The sequence below is a fragment of the Manis pentadactyla genome, chromosome 11 (assembly GCF_030020395.1).
Source record: "Manis pentadactyla isolate mManPen7 chromosome 11, mManPen7.hap1, whole genome shotgun sequence".
NCBI lineage: Eukaryota > Metazoa > Chordata > Mammalia > Pholidota > Manidae > Manis > Manis pentadactyla.
The window spans coordinates 89,126,738-89,148,757 of NC_080029.1; the positions used below are offsets into that span (position 1 = coordinate 89,126,738).

The 22,020-nt window shown below is 41.3% G+C and overlaps 1 protein-coding gene across 4 annotated transcripts in view; it reads right to left on the bottom strand.

Moving 5' to 3' along the window:
* Positions 1-43: 43 nt before the first annotated feature.
* Positions 44-22,020, bottom strand: part of FSIP1 (fibrous sheath interacting protein 1) — a 194,109-nt gene continuing 172,132 nt past the window's right edge. For 2 of the 4 annotated variants that reach the window (XM_057488662.1, XM_057488661.1), the window contains 2 exons: positions 2,492-2,574; positions 44-926 (listed from right to left, as the gene is read on the bottom strand). In XM_057488662.1, coding sequence (XP_057344645.1) covers positions 2,500-2,574 — 75 coding nt within the window. In that variant the 3' untranslated portion in view covers positions 44-926; positions 2,492-2,499. Of the gene's footprint in view, positions 927-1,687; positions 2,575-22,020 lie in introns of those variants that run through there. The other 2 variants (XM_057488663.1, XM_036923914.2) reach the window with 1 other exon arrangement.

Genomic DNA, 22,020 nt, shown 5'->3' on the forward strand with positions numbered 1-22,020 from the left:
ATTTGAAAGAAATCCTAAAATACATACATATATATATATATATATATACACACACACACACACACACACATATATAAAATTATAAAGTTATGAAGAGAAGGCCAAAGCTTTACACTAAGCAGACCTTGAGTTTCAGGTGGACCATGAATGTAGATACGAATTAACTAACAGTTTTAATAAGAACAGGCAGAAAAATTAATTTTATTGGTAGATTAAGGACCTGGCTTTGAGACCCATTAAACGCTAGAAAGGATGGTCTGACTGAGAATCTTCTTGTTGATTTTTCTTTCATGCTAAAAACACATATCGATCTAGGGTAGCATAATCATATGTAAGTGTGAATTGCCAAATAATTCTATGGAAGCCAGGTGAAGAACGAAAAACTAGAAGGTATTGGTTATAGTTTGGAAAAACGATTTGAAAGAATTATTTGAAACATGACATCATTCATCCTCAAAGTAGCTCAACATGAGAAGTCTTGGGAGAGAATTCTAATTCACTTTTAAGTAGTAGACCAAAAGTAAACAAAAATATCAAGATCGGACAGAAAAAGTATCTGCAAACATGAGCTTTTTTCCCCAGGTATGTTCCATGATCACTCAGAAACCAACCTTCAAATCAGGAGGTTGCACTGAAATAAAGGACTTATTAAAAATTAAAATCATGCCATCAAGGCGATAGCTTTTTCCTCCTTCAAGAGTTTATTGCTGTGTTGTTACAGAAAGTGTTGGCTTGAAGAGCAATACACTCTAGGTCCTATGGCAATTTACAATAAACGTGGGGACAGTACTTATCTTGAGACGTCATAAATAGAAAAACCTCAGATTTTAAGACCTAACTTCATTCCTGAAACGACTTAGCTGTTTCTCTTTCATACTTTTTCTTCTCCATCTTGTTCGAGGCAAACATTCAAGTGTAGAGGGAACCTTAAAACAAAAACCTGATTTTTAATAACAATTTCTCTCCCTATCCAGGTAACCTTTTTTAAAAAATCTGGAGACTTTGTGTTAAAGTATAAATTCAACTTACCAGTTTTTGTTGGAGGTACCTTCGGTTGACATGCTACAGAATGGTATCACCTCTTTTAATGCAAAATTCATTATTTAAGACCATTCTGTTTTCTGTCCCCTCTCTTAAACGTGTATCAAATAAAGGCTCACTATGACCAAAATACAATTCACCATTATAAAACCATAAACTCCCTCCACCCTACTTTCCTTTTGCTCCCATTTCCCCTTCCCCACTCCTCCCCACTCCTCCCGTCCCTCCCCTCCCTCTGCCCCTCTCTCCCCTCTCTCTCTCTCTTCTTTTTTCCTTTTCTCTTCTCCAGTTTCTCTCTCTCTCACATACACACACACACAAATCAAATACCAGAAACACATGTCTTTAGAAGGCTGAGCTCCTCTGAAAGGCTGCTGGGCAAAAATAGCTTCTCTGTCACCATTCCAAACTCCCACACAAATCCCTCTCCCCTCTGATTGTTCTGACCCAAACCCTACAATACACTCTCATTTTAAGAGTCAACAATCACAACTTTTAACTTCTGCTAGCACCCGAGAGAAAAACGCTTGGCATCAAGATAAATTACATTATAGCACATTGATATCAACATGAGCCACTATTATTTTAAAGTAAACTGGGAGAAAAGGCTTGAAAAAGAAATTACCTATCAATTCCTCTGAAAATAGTTCATTTTTAAAAATAATCAAGGAAATTTGATGCAAACAATTACTAACATTATTCATCATCAGTAAATGAAAATGTGCCAGCAAAAAATAACAGTATATATACATGACTCCAAATTTCATTAAAGGCAGCATAACAGCCAGCTCACTTTTTAAATCAGAAGTAAACTGCACTTATAGTTCTAATGCTAATTCATCTGTGGAGTGTTAACATAAAATTTTCTCCTGAATCTAGGTTACTGATTTGTAACTAGACCAAACCCTCTTAATATCGTACCACAGAATTTTTTAAAGTAGCTGATCTTTACTTGCTGCATTCTAAAAGGCAAACTCTGAAAGAAGATAATAAATCAAATAATTCAAACTCCTGCTTCAATTACTAATAAGACAATAAAGGCTACCCTTACATTGCTTTTGTTAGAAAATTCATTTCTTTCTTTGAGAAGTTCTGCTTACCTAACAGGCATTAGAGAGGATAAAAGAAGGAAAATCAGGGCCAAAACAAAAATTCATAGTGATTAAATCTGAATCACAATAAAGTAACATATAAAATCAAATACAAAAGAATCACAGCACTTCAACTAGTTTTAACATGGCACACATACATAAAATGTCGATTTCTGTAATGTATCCCTGATGTTTTAAGATAAGCAATAAAACACAATTTTACCACAAGTTTCAAAAATATCAAGGAAATGTAATCCAGAAAGAGAGAAGCCAAATATTTAAAGTCATTATTTGAGGAATGGTGTCTATGATGCATTCACTGAACTCAAAGAATTTGGAAAAAATATAACTTAATTTACCAACTTCCTTAAAAGCACAGCCCAGCAGGTCTTTCCTTAAGATTCTTTACATTCTTCTGCCACATCTTCAGTTTCCTGTTTATCTGCACATTAAAAACAATATCCAAAGTTGTTAGGCAATCAGAAATGTGTGCATGATTAATAAAAATCATTCAGCCCATGAGACATTAAATCCTTTTACACATGAAACAATAATCACATTTAATATTTATTGAACAGTCAACACATACTGCAAAATTCACAAGAAAAAGAAAGAGAGGTAGATTCTAAGAAGATGGCAAAATAGGTCATTGTGATTACTTCCTCCCACATACACACAAAGGCAACAAGTACATCCAGTACAACTAACTCTGAAAACAACCTGAAGACAGGCAGAACCTGAAGGCCTTCCACAGCGACAAAAGAAAGAGGAGGCCACAACAAGAAGGGTAAAGGAGAAGAGCCATCAGTTGGGATCCAAACCCTTCTCCCGTCCCAACCAATAAGCAGGAGGGAGTGAGGAACACAGTGAGGAGTGGATAAACTCCCTGAAACCCAGCACACCTGGCCCTGCAATCTACACTGGAAAGATAAGCCCCATAATGTCTGGCTTTGAAAATCCATTGGGCTTAATGCAGGGAAGAGCTGGATGGCTATGGATGGCCAAGTCTCTGCTCTTAGAGGGCCAGTGTGGTGTGTCAATCAATCTGAGACCCAACACAGAAGCGGTGGTTTGAAAGGAGATTTACTGATTAACTTTGAGAAGTATGCCAGAGAAGAAGGAGCCTATGAGAGCTTTCTCTGGTGGGGAGGGGCTCATGGATGACATTTTTCAAGGCTTCTCTTAGCCTAAATGGTTGGATGTTTGCAGGAGCCAGCTCTTATTCATTCTCCATCTACCTTACCAGCATAGCTGACTCTGTCCTGGCTTTCCCTGCTAATCTGCCCCACCCAACACACCCAACCTGACAAGATACTCCACCAAAGCAACCACCCATCCCACCTCCTGGGAGGGGAGGAGTGAGCCCCACCCACCAGCATGGTAGCAGTAATCCTATTGTACATTACAGGCAGCCAGGCTGAGAGCTGGCCCCACACACCAGCACACTAGAAATGGCTCTGACTAGTCTTTCAGCCAGCCATACCTAGAGTGAGCCCTATAAGCTAGCACAATCACAGTAGCTGCATCAGCCACAACAGGAAGGTACACACAGCCCACAAAGGGGACACACCTTTGGAACACCTGGCTCTGGTGACCAGGGGGTTTTGTGCTTCTGGGCACCACAGTATGCCTATTACATAAAGCCACTGCTTTCAGGATCAGGAGACATAGCTAATCTAATATATAGAAGCAAACACAAAGAGCCAGACAGAATGAAGAGGCAGAGGAATATGTTCCAAATGAAAGAACAAATGTCAGAGAAAAAAAATGCTAAATGAAATGGAAATAAACAATCTACCTGATAAAGAATTCAAAATAATGTTCATAAAGATGATCACCATACCAGAGAGAAGAATGAATGAACTCAGGGAGACTTCAACAAAGAAATAGAAAATATAAAAAAAGAACCAGTCAGAGATAAAGAATACAGTAAGTGCAATGAAATAAAAAGAAACAATAGCAGATTAGAGGCTGTGGAAGAGCAGATCAGCAATCTAGAAGGCAAAGTAATGGAAAACAACCACACTGAGCAACAGAAAGGAAAAAAACTTAATGAAAAGATGCTAAGAGATCTTTGTAACAACTTCAAACAGAGCAACACTCACATAATAGGGGTCACAGGAGAAGAGAGAAAGGGACAGAAAATGTATTTGAGGAAATAGGAGCTGAAAACTTTCCTAACCTGGAGAAGGAAACAGATATCAAGGCCCAGAAACTGAGAAGAGTCCCTAACAAGATGAACCCAAGGAGGTCCACACCAAGATACAGAGTAACTAAAATAGCAAAGATTAAAGACAAAAAGAGAATTTTAAAAGCAGCAAGAAAAGAGCAAACAGTTCATAGAACAGAAATCTCATAAGGCTATCAGCTAATTTTTAGCAGAAACATTACATACCAAAAGTGAATAGCATGATATATTTAAAGCACTAAAAGGAAAAAAAATCTACACCCAAAAATACTCTACCTAAGAAGGCTATCATTTAGAATTGAAGGAGAGGGCAATAGTTTTCCATATAAATAAATGTTAAAAGAAGTTCTACCAGCCTTAGAAGAAATGTTAAAGGAACTTAATTAAAGAGGAAAGAAAAGGCCATAACTAGAAGAAAAATTAGGAAAAGAGAAAAAATTTAATGGATAAAAACAAACACACAGTAAAGGTGGCAGACCAATCACTTAACAAAGCTAACATGAAGTCTAAAAGACAAAAGTAGAAAAATCAATTATATATACAAGTTAGTCAAGGGGTACAGAAAATAAAAAGATCTAAATTATGACATCATATACATAATACATGGAGGGCGGAATGACGAAATAGTGCTTTTAGAATGTATTTGAACTTAACCATCCATCCACAAAATATTAGCAAACCAAATCCAAAAATACACAAAAAGGTCATTCAGCACAACCAAGTGGGATTTATTCCAGGAATGCAAAGATGATTCAGTAGCCATAAATTAATCACTGTGATACAGCACATTAAAAAAGGAAAGATAAAAACCATATGATCATCTCAATAGATGCTGAAAAAGCATTTGACAAAATTCATCCATTCATGATAAAAACTCTCAACCAAGTGTGTATATAGAGGACATACCTCAACATAATTAAGGCCATATATGAGAAACCCACAGCCAACATTGTACTCAATGGTGAAAAGCTGAAAGCTTTTCCTCTAAAATGAGGAAGAAGATAAGGATGCCCATCTCACCATTTTTATTCAGTGTAGTATTGGAAGTCCTAGCCACATCAAATAAGAATAAAAGGCATCCACATTGATAATAAAAAAAGTAAAATTGTCACTATTTCCAAATGACATTATATCATTTATAGAACACCCTAAAGACTTCACCAAAATACTATTAAAATTAATAAATGATCTCTGTAAAGTTGCAGGATATGAAATCAATACACAAAAGTCTGTTGCATTTCTATACACTAATAATGAACTAGCAAGAAGAGAAATCAAGAAAACATTTCCACTTACAATTGCATCAAAGAGAATAAAATACTTGGAATAAATTTAACCAAGGAGGTGAAAGACCTATACTCTGAAAACTATAAGACACTGATGAAAGAAATTAAAGACACAAATAAATGGAAAGCTATTCCATGCTCATGGATAGTAAGATTAATATTGTTAAAATGGCCATCCTGCCCAAAGCAATCTACAGATTCAGTGCAATCCCTATTAATATATCAATGACATTTTTCACAGAACTAGAGTAAATAATCCTAAAATAATCCTAAAATCCTAGAGGAACCACAAAAAGGACCCCAAGTAGACAAAGCAATCCTGTGAAAGAACAAAGCTGGAAGTATCACACTCCCTGATTTCAAACTAACTACAAATCTACACTAATCAAAACAGTATTGTACTCGCACAAAAAATTGACACATAGATCGATGGTACAGAATAGGGAGCCCAGAAATAAACCCATGCTTATGTGGTCAAATTAATATATGACAAAGGAAGCAAGAATATATAATGGGAAAAAGACAATCTCTTCAAGAAATTATGTTGGGAAAACTGGACAGCTATATTCAAAAGAATGAAACTAAACCACTCTCTTAACACCATACACAAAAATAAATTCAAAACGTATTAAAGACCTAAATATAAAACCTGAAACCATAAAACTGCTAGAAGAAAACACAGGCAGTAACTCTTGAACATTCGCATTAGTAATTTTTTTCGAGATATAGCTCCCCAGGCATATACAAAACAAAATAAAAGCAAAAATAAACAGGTAGTACTACACCAAACCAAAAAACTTCTGCACAGCAAAGCAAAGTATCAACAAAATGAAAAGGCAACCTATTGAATGGGAGAATATATCTGCAAATGATATATCTGATAAGGGGTTGATATCTTAAATACATAAAGAATTTGTACAACTCAACACCAAAAAAAAAAAAAAAGACAAGATAATCTGATTAAAAAATAAGCAGAGGATGTGAACATTTTCCAGAGAAGACATACAGATGGCCAATAGACACATGAAAAGATGCTCAATATCACTAATTATCAGAGAAATAGAAAATAAAACCACAGTGAAATATCCCCTCACACGAGTCAGAATGGTTAGTTATCAACACGAAAAGAAGTATGGCAAGAATCTAGAGAAAAGGGAATCCTTGTATGCTGCTGGTGGGATTGCAAATTGGTGCAGCCACTAAGGAAACCAACGTGGAGGTTTCTTAAAAAAACTAAAAATATAAATAACATTTGACCAATGCCACTTCCAGGAATTTACCCAAAGAAAACAAAATCACCAATTTGAAAAGACATATGCATGCATTCTTCTGTTTATTGCAGCATTATTTATAATAGCCAAGATATGGAAACAACCTAAGCGTTCATTGATAAATGAGTAAAGATGTAGTATGTGTATATACAATGGTATATTATTAAGCCATAAAAAATGAATGAAATCTTGCCATTTCTGACAATATGGATTAGGATACAATATAGATAGAGGTTACTATTCTAAGTGAAATACATCAGACAGAAAAAGTCAAATACCATATGATTTCACTTACATGTGGAATCTAAAAAATAAAATACCCCTTATGTACTGATTGTGGTGAAGTGGTGCAGTCACTTTGGAAAACAGGGTAGCAGTTCCTCAAAAAGTTATCATAGACCCAGCAATTCTATTCCTAGGTATATGCCCAAGAGAAAAAAAACATAGATCTAACCCACAAGCTGTACACCAATATTCATCACAGCATTACATATAAAAGCCAAAAAGTAGAAACAACCCAAATGTCCATCAACTGATAAATGGATAAAGAAGATGTGGTATATCCATATAAGATTATTATTATTCAACACTACAAAAGAATGGAGTACTGATACCTCCTACAACATTGATGAACCTTGGAAACATTATGCTAAATATAAGAAACCAGACGCAAAAAAAGCCACATGTATGAGTCTGTTTATATGAGATGTTCAAACTAGGCAAATTCAGAGAGAAAAAAGATTAGTGGTTGCCTAGGGCTCAGGGTTGGAGTCAGGAAATGTAAAATTGATAGTGGTCATGGATGCACAATTCTGTGAACATACTAAAAACCACTGAACTGCATAATATTGTTGAATGGGGCCCAAAAACAATTATGTCCACAACCTCATCTCTGGAACCTGTGAAAGTTACCTTACTAGGGAAAAGGGTCTTTGCAGATATAATTAATTTAAGGATTCTGAGATGAGAAGATCATCCTGGATTACCCAGGTGGGCCCTATATGCAATAACACATGTCCTTATAAGAGAAAAGCAGGGGGAAATCTGAGACACAGACAGAAAGAGGTAAAGTGAAGACAGAGGCAGAGATTGGAGTTATGTGATCACAAAGCAAGGATGCCAAAGAAAGTCAAAAGGCTGAGAAACTAGAAAAAACAAAGAAGCATTCTCCCCTAGAGCCTCCAAGCAGAGTGGGGCCTTGCTGACACCTTGATTTCAGACTTCAGGCCTCCAAAACTATAAGATAATACATCTTCACTGTGGTAACCATAGGCACTAATATGTTAATAAAGCTTCTACTTTAAAAGAAAAAAATCAACCTAATAAAGGCAAGTGATTTGAAGTTTCAGAAAGTAAAATGAGAAATGTAGGGATAGTGTCAACACATGGAGAAGAAATATTAAAACAGTATGTAGAGTGTCTTGCCAATGGGTTTCAGCCCCGGGCAAGTTCGCTATGGATTCAGTGTGACCAAAGAAAATTGAAAGTAGAACACTCTTTGGGGTGAAAGGGTTATACCCAACTTTATTTCCAGGTGGCAGGTCAGTCACTAGAATCCCATTCACTCAGAGTGAGTCTGCATGCAGCGAGCTGGTCTCTGCCTCCGGGCCCCTCTGTCCGCACAGCTGTCCTCTGAGCCCCTGTCCTCACAGCCATCCTCTGGGCCTCTCTGCCTGCACAGTTGTCCCGCACAGCCATCCTCTGGGCCTCTCTGCACAGTTGTCCCACACAGCCATCCTCTAGGCCTCTGTCCTCTGCTCTGCTCTCCTGCAGCCTTGCAGCCCTGCCACTGTGTCATGCCCAGAGTACTGGGCAGAGCTCTTTTTATAGAATCAACAGCCATGTATTGCCCACAGGTGTGCAGTGAGCTAGTCAGCCACAGCCAGGTGAGAATCCTGGCCACAGGAACTCTCATTTTATCCACATAGAGGAAGGTGGGGATGGATGAGAAGCCAACCTCAATACTCCACCCATGAGATGAGGAATAAGTCAGTGACTCCATGCCTTCAATAGTGCTATTCCTTCTATCTGGAGTGTTCTCATTAAATAGGCACTCCTCCTTGGAGACTCAAATGCCACTCCATCCCCCCCATGTTCATCATCCCCTCCATAGTGTTGCCTTGTACTCTATCCTGAAGCTCTCATTATACTTGTCCCACCCTGCTATGATTATCTGCTTATGTACCTGCCTTCATCAATAAACTATGAAGTAATTCAGAGCAGCAATTATGTCCTACTCACCTTATACCCTACAATAATGTCCTTAATGCACTGACATGAGGAATACGACAGATCTCTCATGCAGTGGTTTTAAAGCATGGCTACACAACAGAATCACCCAGATCCCCATCCTCAGAAACTGATTAAATAGACACTGGTAGCCAGAGCCAAGCCCCAGAAATAAATTTAATTCATCTGGGATGGAACCAAGGAATTAATCTGTTTTAAATATCACCAGGTGATTCTAGTGAGCTGCCAGAGATGGGAAGCACTCTCTAGGGATGGACTCAGTATAGCTTAAAAGCCCATTCAGATTCGAGGCAGACATCATATAGAGAAACCTGGAAATCAAAAGTATACAAAGCATAGATGATCCCATACTGACTACATGTGTCTCCAAATTAAACATTAACTATAAAAGAGTAGAGAACCTAACTAAGCTAGAGCATGCTTCCTCCCAGTGGCTAAAAGGAAAGTTACCCAAAAAAAGGACAATATAAGTGGTTGGAGAGATAAGACAATCTGGAGAAGGTAGTATCTTCACTGAAAGAAATTTAAGAAGAAAAAGCAGATGGGAAAGAAGATACTTTCTGACATTATTTTCACCACCAACATGTATATTAGTATTTTTTACAATCCTAAAGTAGAGTGCCTAGGAAACCATCTAGTCCAGAGCTTCTCACACATGGGCATGCATACAAATCACCTGCTGGGGGCATTTTGTTAAAATGCAGACCCTGATACGGTAGGTCTGCAGCAGGGCCTGGGACGCTGCATTTCTAACCAGCTCCCAGGTGATGCCAATATTGCCGATCCATAGATCTAATCTACAGTTGTGATCTTTACTAACTTTTTCATTTTGCCAACTTGAATCAAGCAATGGAATCAGAAGTTCCCAATAACCAATAAAGTGATAAGTACATTACAATAATCCTCAAGACTCTTCAACATGCCTTTGTTCGCATTCCACTACTAAACAAAATGATAGATGAAGTGATATTGTATAAGCAGACAGAGAAAATAATCAGTGGCAAATATTTACATGAAGTCTACCTAAAGAAGAACGGAATTACAGAAAATTAGGCGAAAGTAACTTGAAAGGATAAATTCAAATATAAATTTACTATATAATACAGTTTTATATAAAAAAGGAGTTAACATCAGACTATGGCAACACTGATATTTTTATCAAATAAACTTTGGAAGAGTGTTAAGTTACTAAAAGCATCTGAGAAATAACTAGTAGCCTTGGAAAAGTAATGAAACAAATAGTAAGTGGGAGGCCTCAAGGCACACACTGAGAAACAGAACTCCATCAAAGCAATAACAAGTTAAGTATTTATACAGCTAAGAGCAAGCCCAAATATATTTAATGGAAAAAAATAACTAACAGTGTTACTATTTTAGAATCTTACTGCTCCCCTGCAAACCAGTAAGACAGCATTACAACAACATTTCCCAAAACAATCTAGTTCCTTTGAAACTGTTCAGGTGATAGGAGTAGTAACATACTAACACACACACCCTTACAATCACTGAATATCCCCCCTAAAAGTCAATCTACCCACAACCAGGCTTCCTCAAGCAAGTTATAATCAAATGAGTTTTTTCATAGGCAGAATTTTAACATGAAATATATTCAGGTCATATAGCTGTAACTGTTGGTAGAATTTATTCCGAGGACCACAAGAGAATAACATAATTAGCTTTCTTCCATCCAAACTGAAACCCATATTTCACAAATATGCATAGGAAAATCTTGCATTTTGCATTAATTTGACAGACTGAACACCCCATACCAGGGATTCTGATTTCAGTAAATCTGGCTGGGGTCTTGGACATAGGTATAAAATCAACAAGCAAAAAATTCTCTAGATGATCCTGATGCTCACTGTGCTTAGGAATAATGCTCTGTGATTTGTAGCATTGCTTCTCAAACTCCACTATAAGCATCACCAGGAAATCTTTATTAAAGTGCAAATTCTGATTCAGTAAGGTTTGGGGTGGGGCCTTAGACTCTGCATTTCTAATGAGCCCACAGAGATTGGACCTCACTCTAAGCAGCAAAGGCTTACAACATGGGATGCAAATCGTATGACTCCAAAGACAAAGCACATAAAATACAGAGGGGCCAATGGGGCCACATCCTCCTGAAGAGAACAGACCCTTCTAAAGGGAACATTGGCTATTCAGCTCTCCTTGCCAGTGCAACAACCTGTTGATTTGTCAGAAAAATCAGAAATCCAGTCTTTTATGGGCAATCTCCTAATTAAATGTTAAGTGGAGTAGTCTTTCTTACCTCTGAGGGATACTTTCCAAGATCCCAAGTGGATACCTGAAACCTCAGATAGTACTGAACCCTAAATATACTATGTTTTTTCCTGTATGTTCATACCTATGATACAGTTCAGTTTATAAATTAGGCACAGGGAGAGACTGACAGCAATAACCAATAATAAAATAGAACAGTTATAACAATATACATTACTGTGAGTGTGGCCCTCCCTTAAAATATATTATTGTACTGTACTCACCCTTCTTCTTGTAAAGGCATGAGATGATAAAATACCTACATAATGAGATGAAGTGAGGTGACTGATGTAGGCACTATGGCACAGTGTTAGGTTACTATTGACCTTCTGATCATTCATTAGAAGGAGGATCATTTGCTTCCAAACCAGGGAAACTGAAACCACAGATAAAGGGGGAAATACTATACCATGTGAGCCAACCACATCCAGTCACTGACCTTATCATTTTGTGTGGTCTTACGTGATCCCTATTACAAGTATCAAAGCCACATTGTCTTCTAGTTAAAGAGACCAAGGTGTAGAGGAGAGAGAGATTAAGTGACTTGCCTAAGATCACCTGCTAAAAGCAGAGCAAGCATTCAAATTCAGGTCTGCCTCACCCTGAGCCCACATTCCTAACCACCAGGTAGATCACGCTGGTGGGTAGGCAGACCAGGCTAGTCTAAGTTCTAGCCTGGATCCTGCTATGTACCAGGACTCTTGTTAGCTTTATTCTTTGGTGAATTAATTTGCTCTCTGATTCTATGTCCTCAGTTTCAAGTCGGAGTGACCAAGATTCCCTTTTGCAAGGGACCAAGTGTTTCCCAGGATAAGAGACAGTCAGTGGTAAAACCAGGACAATCCCAAACAGACCAAGACAGTTGGTCATCCTAGTTTTCATTTAGGGGTGTTATTTTTTTAAATAACCATATTTGACTCATTGTTGCATTTGTTACAGAAATGTTTAAGACCGATTTATGAAATGGATCCTATGGGAAATTCCACTTTTGTTTTCCTTAAAGAATTAGTACAGTTCTGTCCCCCTTCTTTGCTCATGATTGACTTTGTATTTTTTTTTTGTCCTATTCTACTATTTTTGTTGTTATTGACTGTCTCACCTGAGGGTTTTAGCCCCAGGCTGGTTCACTATGGATTTGGTGAGACCAAGAAATGCCAACAGAACATTCTTGTGGTAAAAGGGTTTATACATGGCTTTATTTTCCCAGCAATAGGTTGAGCACTAGAATCATGTCTACGTTCAATAGCCTTCAGGTCTATAATCCTCCTCCATCTCTGCCTCTCCCCAGAGCACTGGACAGAGCTCTTTATATAGTGACTCAGTCAATAATAGCTAACTGCCTACAGATGTGGAAGCAGTAGCCTAGCAGTAGGCCAGTTACATCATCAAGTAGTTTAGGGTCAGGTGAGGATCCTGGCCATAGGAACTTCTATTTTCGCCACATTGACATTTTCCTCTTTATGAATTTCAGTTGATAAGTATCTCCAGTGTTTAGTGGGAAAAAGAAAATTCTGTACATGCATAGATGACTTTTTGTTTTGATTATCCAGAAAGCAATTCAACATAAGATAATCTGATTAAACACTAGACTAATCACAGATCTGAAGCGTTTTCTTTCTGAAGGGCCAGGGTACTCAGTGGCATCTCCAAGTTAAAGAGCACTCACTCCCCACGCTCCTCACCCCTCCCTGGGGAGGAACTTAAAGTGGGAAGCACCAGCCTTGCTCCCCCCTCCACTCTCACTGGAAGAAGAGCCACTTATCTGACTGGTAAGTTGGAAAGAAATAGCATGCTCAGCTCAGCCCCTTCCTCCGAGGGTATCATCACACCATTCCTCCCCAACAGATGAGTAACAGCCTTTGTTCCTCCACACTATTAGTTCCACATGGACCCATCTCCACATGTGAGACCTGAGGTTATTCACCTTTGCCAGTGACTGGGTGTGTAAGTTTATTTTGGGGATTTAGCCTTAGGAGGACTATTTGGCTGCCTGCCAAGCTCAAACAATGCTCTACATTCCATCACCCCTGATTAAAGTCAACCTCCTTGATTTCTGTTTGTTGGAATCCATCTATTTCTCAGTTGGTTCTGATCCAACTGGTAAAGAGAAGGTGTTCTATCTGTCCCCTAAGACCCCAACAGGGAGTAAGTACAATACTGAATCTGTCAGACCTTGATCCAGAAAGTTAAATAACAGTAGTTACCTCTAAGCTGAAAGCACAAACATGAAAATGAAATATTTCACACTGGAAACTTTAAAGCTGTAAAGCAAATCCTTGTTTTTTAATATAACAATTCAAATTGATCCTCCACGTCATTAGGTTTGGTTTTCTTCTTCAAATTTTATCTGACTCTGCCTTTTAGAAGCATAATTTTAATACTTGTAACAGACCTCAGTTCATCTAGTAAAAGAAAACTACATATCAATACTATTTGGTATTGAAAGAAAATGATAGTTTTTCTTATTTCCTTCCTATCTTCTTACAGAAATCTACACTGAATCACATTCACATGCATCCAGCTGAACACACCGCAACCCTCAGTAGTTACATCTTTAAAGGGCTTTTCACCAAGAAAACTAGTTTAGCATTCCATTTTGTTGTTTACTTTTGTAAAAAGCACATTAATTACAATTTTCTATTTTACAATAAAATTGATCAGCATGTTATTTTAATAATTGTAAATGGTGATGTTAGTAAAAGAAAAACTTCAACCCCAGATAATTTAACATGCACTAAAAATGATAATGTAGGAACTATTCCTTAAAGTTTATTATGTAACAAACAGAAAATAAAATATGGTTCACAGATTCATTTCTATATCACCTTAAAATCCTCCAGACTTACAAGGTATGGATAAAGCAAAGGTTTCTATGGCCAGAATCCTCATCTGACCCTAAACTACTTGATGATGTAACTGGCCTACTGCTAGGCTACTGCTTCCACACCCATAGGCAATTAGCTATTATTGACTGAGTCACTATATAAAGAGCTCTGTCCAGTGCTCTGGGTGAAGGCAGAAATGAAGGAGGATTACAGACCTGCAGATTGTTGGATGCAGACATAATTCTAGTGCTCAACCTATCCAGGAAAACAAGCTGGGTAATAAACCCTTTCACCCCAAGAACATTCCATTGCCATTCCTCAGTCTCACAGAACCCATAGTGAATTTTCCCAGGGCTGAAACCCATTGGCAAGACAATTGGTGACATCAGCAGGATTCCTTGTTGACCAAGGAAAAGAACAGGCTTCCCTTATGGATCGGGTGCTTCAGTGGGCTGCCCCTATGAATGGGGAGATAGTCGATTGTGCCCCAGTAGGTATGTAGTCTGAGGTGGCTTGCCTCCTAGAGAGTTGGGCCCCACCCCAGGTCTAGAGGAAGGTGGAGGTGATACCTCAGGTAGTAGGGGTGGCCCTTGCTATAGTAAGTAGGTCCTCTGAGAAACAAAGTGCCCATGAGGCAGCAGGAACTATGGGTTGGTAACTTCTCACAGTATTAAAATAGTCTACAGATGATAAGAACATGCTCCTGAAAGAGACACAAGAAATGGCAGCATGAGAACATGAGCTGTGAACTGCTGTGGATTCTTTGAAGAATGAAATGGCATTGATATGAGAGGAGGCAGCACAAGAACACTGGCTGTGAGGTGTCATTGAGGAGATAAAAAAATTTTTGGTGACTGAAATATCATCACTACAGGGTACTGTGGAAGAGGTAAAGGACATGAAAGAGAAGGACGGACCCCTGCAAAAGCCACAAGAAGAGGCAGTACAAGAACATGAGCTGTGAGGTCCAGTGGAGGTAAAAGATTCCTTATGGAATGAGACAGCAACACTGCCAGGTGCTCTGAAGGAGGAAAAGGCCATGGAGGAAAAGGATGTACTCCTGAGGGAAGCACAGGAAGAGGCGGCCCTAGAACACCAGCTGCAAGGCATTAAGATGAAGGTAAGAGAACTATTGAAGACTGAGCCAGCATTGCTGCGAGGAACTGTAGAAAAGGTAAAGGATGTAACAGAGGAGGCACTTGGGGGAGTGAAGAGAAAGGTGCCATAAGCCCCAGAAATGGAGTTGCTGGGGAAGGATGAAGGAGTGGTGCTGGGGGCACCAACCCCTCCTCTATTGAAAGCATGCCCAGTGGTTGTACAGAAAATAAAGACACAGCAACCAAGGATTCTTCCAGGGGAGGTGCAGCCCGCTCCCCAAGTCATGGAGCACTCTATAATCCGCCCGTATACTCAGGCTGAGCTAGTGGATTTGGGCTCCCAGTTTAGGCAGAAACCCTCAGAGTCAATATTAGCTTGGCTCCTGCATCTGTGGGATTTAGGGGTGGATGGAATTGTTCTGACTGGATTAGAGATGGGAAAGCTGGCTTCCCTGACAGGTCAGCCTGCTTTTAGGCAGCGATTAGAAAATGCACATCAGACCCCAGGAAATCACTCCCTCCTCGATTGGCTTATGGCTGCACTTCATGCTGTGTGGCCCAATCAGGACGATTTACCATCCTCCCTTGCTAGATGGCAGACGAATGCTGAGCTCCAACAGGTGTTACAACAGCTAGGCATAAAAAGTGCCACCTATGGTCCAGAGAATTATGGCCCAGATGAGGAGCCTTTTACTGCAGGGATTAGAAACACTGTGCTTCAAATGGCCCCCACATCCCTCTTTGGGTCTCTAGTGGCCATTCTTGCCCCTCACTTAGGGCAGCCCATAAGTGAAGTTACCCATACAGTAGCAGACAGGAGAGGCTGAAGCAATGAAAGCATGGAAAGAAATAAGGTTTGCTACTCACAGGAAGAATTTAAAGGGACCCATGAAGGTGATGAGGACCCAGATGTGGGTTGATTTCATACTGGCAGGAGCAGACAGAAGGAAATTAGATCAGAAGTCAAATAGAATCGTACTGGAGCTGTGGCAACAACTGAAACCAGAGCAGCAGTTCCACCCATTAAGAACAGAGAGGCAGAGGCCAGAGACAGGGTCTGTGTGTTTGCAAGATTTCCTGCTGGAGAGTTAGCCAACCCCACTTGAACCCACACAGGAAGAAGATTGGGAAACACGGTTGTACTGAGGGAAAGGTCAACGTACCTGCCCTGAGGGACTGGGGGATGGAGGGGACTAGAGGCCACATGTTGAAATAGTTATCCATCAGTCCCCAGTGAACATACAACATGTCTTGGCTCTGGTGGACACAGGGGCTGAATGTTTACTGATTTATGGTAACACTGAGCAGTTTCCTGGGATTCCCCCCCACTATCATAGAAGGATATGGGGGTAAGGCTATCAGAGTGAAACAAGCCCAAATCCCTTTGGGAATAGGGCATCTACCTCTAAAGGAGTATACTGTGTACATCTCTCCCATCCCTGAATATATTTTAGGATTGATATCCTGCAGGGTCTATGGTTGCAGACCACCGCAGGTGAGTTCAGACTGAGAGTACGTGTGGTGAAGGCAGTTCTGAGGGGACATGCTAGGCACCCACCCACAGCTTTGCCAGTGCCTCAGCAGGTGACTAATACCAAACAATACAAACTGCCTGGAGGGCATAAAGAGATTGGAGAAACTCTCCAGGAGCTGGACAAGGTGAGTATTATAAAGCCCACCCATAGTCCTTTCAATTTCCCAGTGTGACCAGTAAAAAAGTCAAATGGCTCCTGGCTTATGACTGTGGATTACAGAGAACTGAATAAAGTCATACCCCCTATGCATGCTGCTGTCCCCTCTATTGTATACCTGATGTATACCCTCAGTCTAGAACTGGGAACATATTATGTTGTGGATCTTGCTAATGACTTCTTTTCCACCGACAGAACATCAAAGTCAGGAACAGTTTTCTTTCACATGGGAAGGATGGCAATGGACTTTCAGTGTTCTTCCACAGCGATACCTTCACAGCTCTACTATCTGTCACCGGCTGGTAGCCCAGGACTTGGCAGCATGGAAGAAACTGTCAACGGTGTGGCTGTACCATTATATTGATGATATCATGCTCACATCAGATTCTCTTTCAGATCTAGAAGTGCAGCACCTAGACTGCTGTAACATCTACAGGAGAAATTATGGGATGTGAACAGCACCAAGGTTCAGGGACCTGGTTTGTCTGTCCAATTCTTGGGGGTCGTCTGGTCAGGTAAAACTAAAATTATACCAGAAGCAGTCATAGATAAAGTCCAGGCCTTTCCTACCCCTACAACTGTGGCATTGTTACAGAAGTTTTGGGGTCTTCTAGGGTACTGGGGAGTGTTTATCCCACACTTGGCACAAATTCTGAAGCCCTTAAACTGGTTGGCATGAAAGGATGTCAGGTGGGACTGGGATGAGACATGTGCATCTGCCTCTACTACAACAAAAAGATCCATCAAGGCTGTGCAGGCCTTGAGTGTGATAGACCCATCAAGGCCATGTGAGCTGGATGTTCATGTGACTGAAGACAGTTATGGCTGGGGTCTCTAGCAGTGGCTTGAACGAACTCGCCAACCTATTGGATTCTGGTCACAACTCTGGAAAGGGGCAGAGGTACAATACACTTTGATAGAAAAACAACTGGCTGCCATATATTATCCACTGCTGGCTACAGAACCCATCAGTGGAATGGCCACAATAAAGGTAATAACCACCTATCCCATCTTGGAGTGGGTATGAGACTGGACCCAAAAGCCAAGGAGTGGCATGGCACAAATGACTACACTGGCTGATTGGGGTACTTCCCTACAGCAGCATAGTGCCCTCTCTAGTAGCCCCTTGAGTGAAGAACTCCAACACTTTTTGGGGCCAGTGACATATACTAGTGAAAAGCAGGAGAATTTACCTTAGAACTATTAGTAGCAGAGAGTCCTTATCTGGAAGGAAGAGCCCCTGTACCTGAAAATGCATGGTACACAGACGGCTCCAGCCGTGGGCCTTCAAAATGGAGGGCCATAGATTTCCAACCTAAAACTGAGACAATAAGGATGGAAGATGGTGAGGGGAAGAGCAGTCAATGGGCAGAGTTGCAGGCAGTGTGGCTTGTGATCAGCAGGAGCCCTCCCCAATAGCTGTCTGCACTGACAACTGAGCCATCTATCAAGGCTTGATCCTGTGGCTACTGACATGGTACCATGTCAACTGGCTGGTTGGTCACCAATCTCTTTGGGGACAAGAATTGTGGCAAGATTTATGGGCCTGTGGTCAGACTAAAAGAGTTACAGTATACCATGTGACAGGTCATTTGCCACTTGCATCCCCAGGAAATGATGAAGCACATAAATTGGCCCAGGTACATTGGCTTGAAGGAAAGCCTGCCTCTGATGTAGCCCAATGGTTATATCAACATTTGTTGCACACAGGGCAAAAGACAATGTGGGCTGTAGCCCATCATTGGGGCTTGCCTTTGACCTTTGAAGAAGTCATCAGAGCCCATCAGGAGTGTGTTGTATGCTCTAAGGGACTCCAAGTTCCATAGCAACATGGAACAATAGCTAAGGGACAAATACCCCCTGTCAGGTAAAAGATATGTTGGGGTTCTGACCATGTCAGAAAGGTACCAATATGCCGTGACTTGTGTGGACACTTGCTTTTCCTACACATTGTGCAGATCAACAGACAGCCAAAAGAGGCCTGGAGTTTTTTTTTCAACCTATGGCCAGCCACAGTTAATTGAGAGTGATCAAGGCACCCATTTTACTGGACATGCACTACAAGAATGGGTGCGACAGCTGGGAATCAAATGGAAGGTTCATGTGCCATATAATCCTACTGCAGCAGGCATGATAGAGAGGTAAAATGGTTTGTTAAAATCTGGACTGAAGTCAGACACCAATAGTCTGCCGGGATGGTCAGTCCACTTATGGACAGTGCTATGGCGTTTGAACAAGAAACCCCAAAAGGGAGCCCTGAGTCCCATAGACATGCTAATGCATATTGCTGCCTCCCCTATACAAATGCAAGTACAAACCATGGAAGAATCGTTGAAGCTGAGGTTTGGCCACCAGAATAATATCTTGCTGTGCCAGCACCAACTGCACTAAATCCTGGAGACTCCATTGAGTGGATGTGGCCTTGGACCTGTTGACACATGGACCGATGATGGCTGGCTCTGCTAGCACCTTGAGGACAAGGTCTGGAAGCTGGCGTCCTGTGTATTCCTGGAGTAACAGCAGAGTGGCCCCCAAACTTTACAGTAGTATAGCCTGAACAGCCAGAAGGTAGGAGCATCTTCCTGGGGAGTTTCGTTTTATCATTATGGCCAGTGTATGCACCTCCAGGAGCACTACATATAAACCCCTCAGTAATTTCCACAGGGAGAGGAGTAATGATATGGTATACTAGACCTAGATGGGACCCCCTTCCTGCTACAGTCCTATCATAGGACCACTCTCTTGCATGCATCCTACCTGAACACAAGATTTGCCTATGTGGGTGTCATTAAAATGTGTCTTATCACCCTTAAGGTCTTTGTGGATTGAGCACACACCCTAGCAAAAACTGCTACTTGGTGGAGTGGATGGATCTCCCTATCTGTACCGCTACTAAGTGTGAGTCAAAAACTCATCTGAGCTGTCCAGTTTTGCCAGCACCATCTGTTGAAGAGACTGTCATTTCCTCATTGTATGTCCATGGCTCCTTTATCGTATATTAATTGACCATATATGTTTGGGTTGATGTCTGGAGTCTCTATTCTGTTCCACTGCTCTGTAGTTCTGTTCTTGTGCCAGTACCAAATTGTTTTGATTACTGTGGCTTTATAGTAGAGCTTGAAGTTGGGGAGGGAGATCCCACCCACTTTATTCTTCCTTCTCAGGATTGCTTTGGCTACTCGGGGTCTTTGCTGTTTCCATACGAATTTTTGAACTATTTGTTCCAGGAGAATGAAACTGGATCACTGTCTAACCCCATACACAAAAGTAAATTCAAAATGGATCAAAGACCTGAATGTAAGTCATGAAACCATAAAACTCTTAGAAAAAAACATAGGCAAAATTCTCTTGGACATAATCATGAGTGACTTCTTCATGAACATATCTCCCCGGGCAAGGGAAACAAAAGCAAAAATGAACAAGTGGGACTATATCAAGCTGAAAAGCTTCTGTACAGCAAAGGACACCATCAATAGAATAAAAAAGTATCCTACAGTATGGGAGAACATATTCATAAATGACAGATCTGATAAAGGGTTGAGGCTCATTCACCTCAACAAACAAAAAGCAAATAATCCAGTTAAAAAATGGGCAGAGGAGCTGAACAAACAGTTCTCCAAAGAAGAAATTCAGATGGCCAACAGACACATGAAAAGATGCTCCACATCACTAGTCATCACAGAAACGCAAATTAAAACCACAATGAGATATCACCTCACACCAGTAAGGATCACCACCATCCAAAAGACAAACAACAACAACTGTTGGTGAGGTTGTGGAGAAAGGGGAACCCTCCTACACTGCTGGTGGGAATGTAAATTAGTTCAACCATTGTGGAAAGCGGTATGGAGGTTCCTCAAAAAGATCAAAATAGACATACCATTTGACCCAGGAATTCCACTTCTAGGAATTTACCCTAAGAATGCAGCAGCCCAGGAAGTCTCAAGGGAAGATGGCGGCATGAGGAGTTCAGAGGAAATCTCCTTCCCAAAACATATATATTTATGAAAATACAATAAAAACAACTATTCCTAAAAGAGACACCAGTGGATGCAGTACAACAGCCAGGATACATCTACATCTGTGAGAACTCAACATCACATGAAGGGGGTAAGATACAAGCCACGGCCAGGTGGTACCTGAACGCTCCCCCACCCTAAAACCCAGTGGGAAGAAAGGAGTCAGAACGGGGAGGGAGTGAAAGCCCAGGACTGCTAAACAACCAGCTCTAAAAATCCGCACCCGGAACACAGTCACAAGGTGCACAGGGTGCTGGATATTAGAGAAACGGAAAAGCAAAACCTGTGGGCAGTTCCCCGCAACCAGCGCCCCAGAGACAAAAGAAAAGCGAGTGCTTTCTGCAAGTCTTAAAGAGACAGGGACCCCATAGCTGGACAAAGTTGTCCTGGCACAATTAGCCAGCAGCTGGGAATACCGGGGAAACTTAGGCACCCTAAACCCCGGGGAGGCAGTGCAGCTCTGAAGCCCCTCATGGCACTAAGCAGCCTGCCAGTCATTCCTCCAACTGGCGCGGACCCTGACACACCGGCCCAGTAGCGGGAGAGTGGCAGTGCGTGCCGGGGAGGGCGGTGCCGGAAGGGACCAGGAGCAGATCCGTGCACCAGTGGCACCAGAGGAGACCAGGAGAGGCTTGTGCGAGCCCACAGCAGCACAACCAAACAGCCCGGGCGTGGTTCGCGTGCACCGGCGGCAGTGGAGCCAGAGGAGCCCGGTAAAGGCCCACACACATGTGCAGCAGAGCCAGAGGGAGCAGGCGTCCTCCCAGCAGCCAACCGGAATCCCAGCCCAAGGCACAGCTGCCCGGGCCAGACCCAAAGGCTGTTGCTGGCACACAGCTGCCCGGCAGGGGCACTGCTAGCACGGAGGAGCGCACCTGGTGTGCCTGCCACCCCCCGCAGGGCTCCGCACTGCTCTGACAGACACCCCGCCCACAGCAGCTAAGGGGACTAACCTGGTGGCTGCTCCAGAAGTGCGGGTAA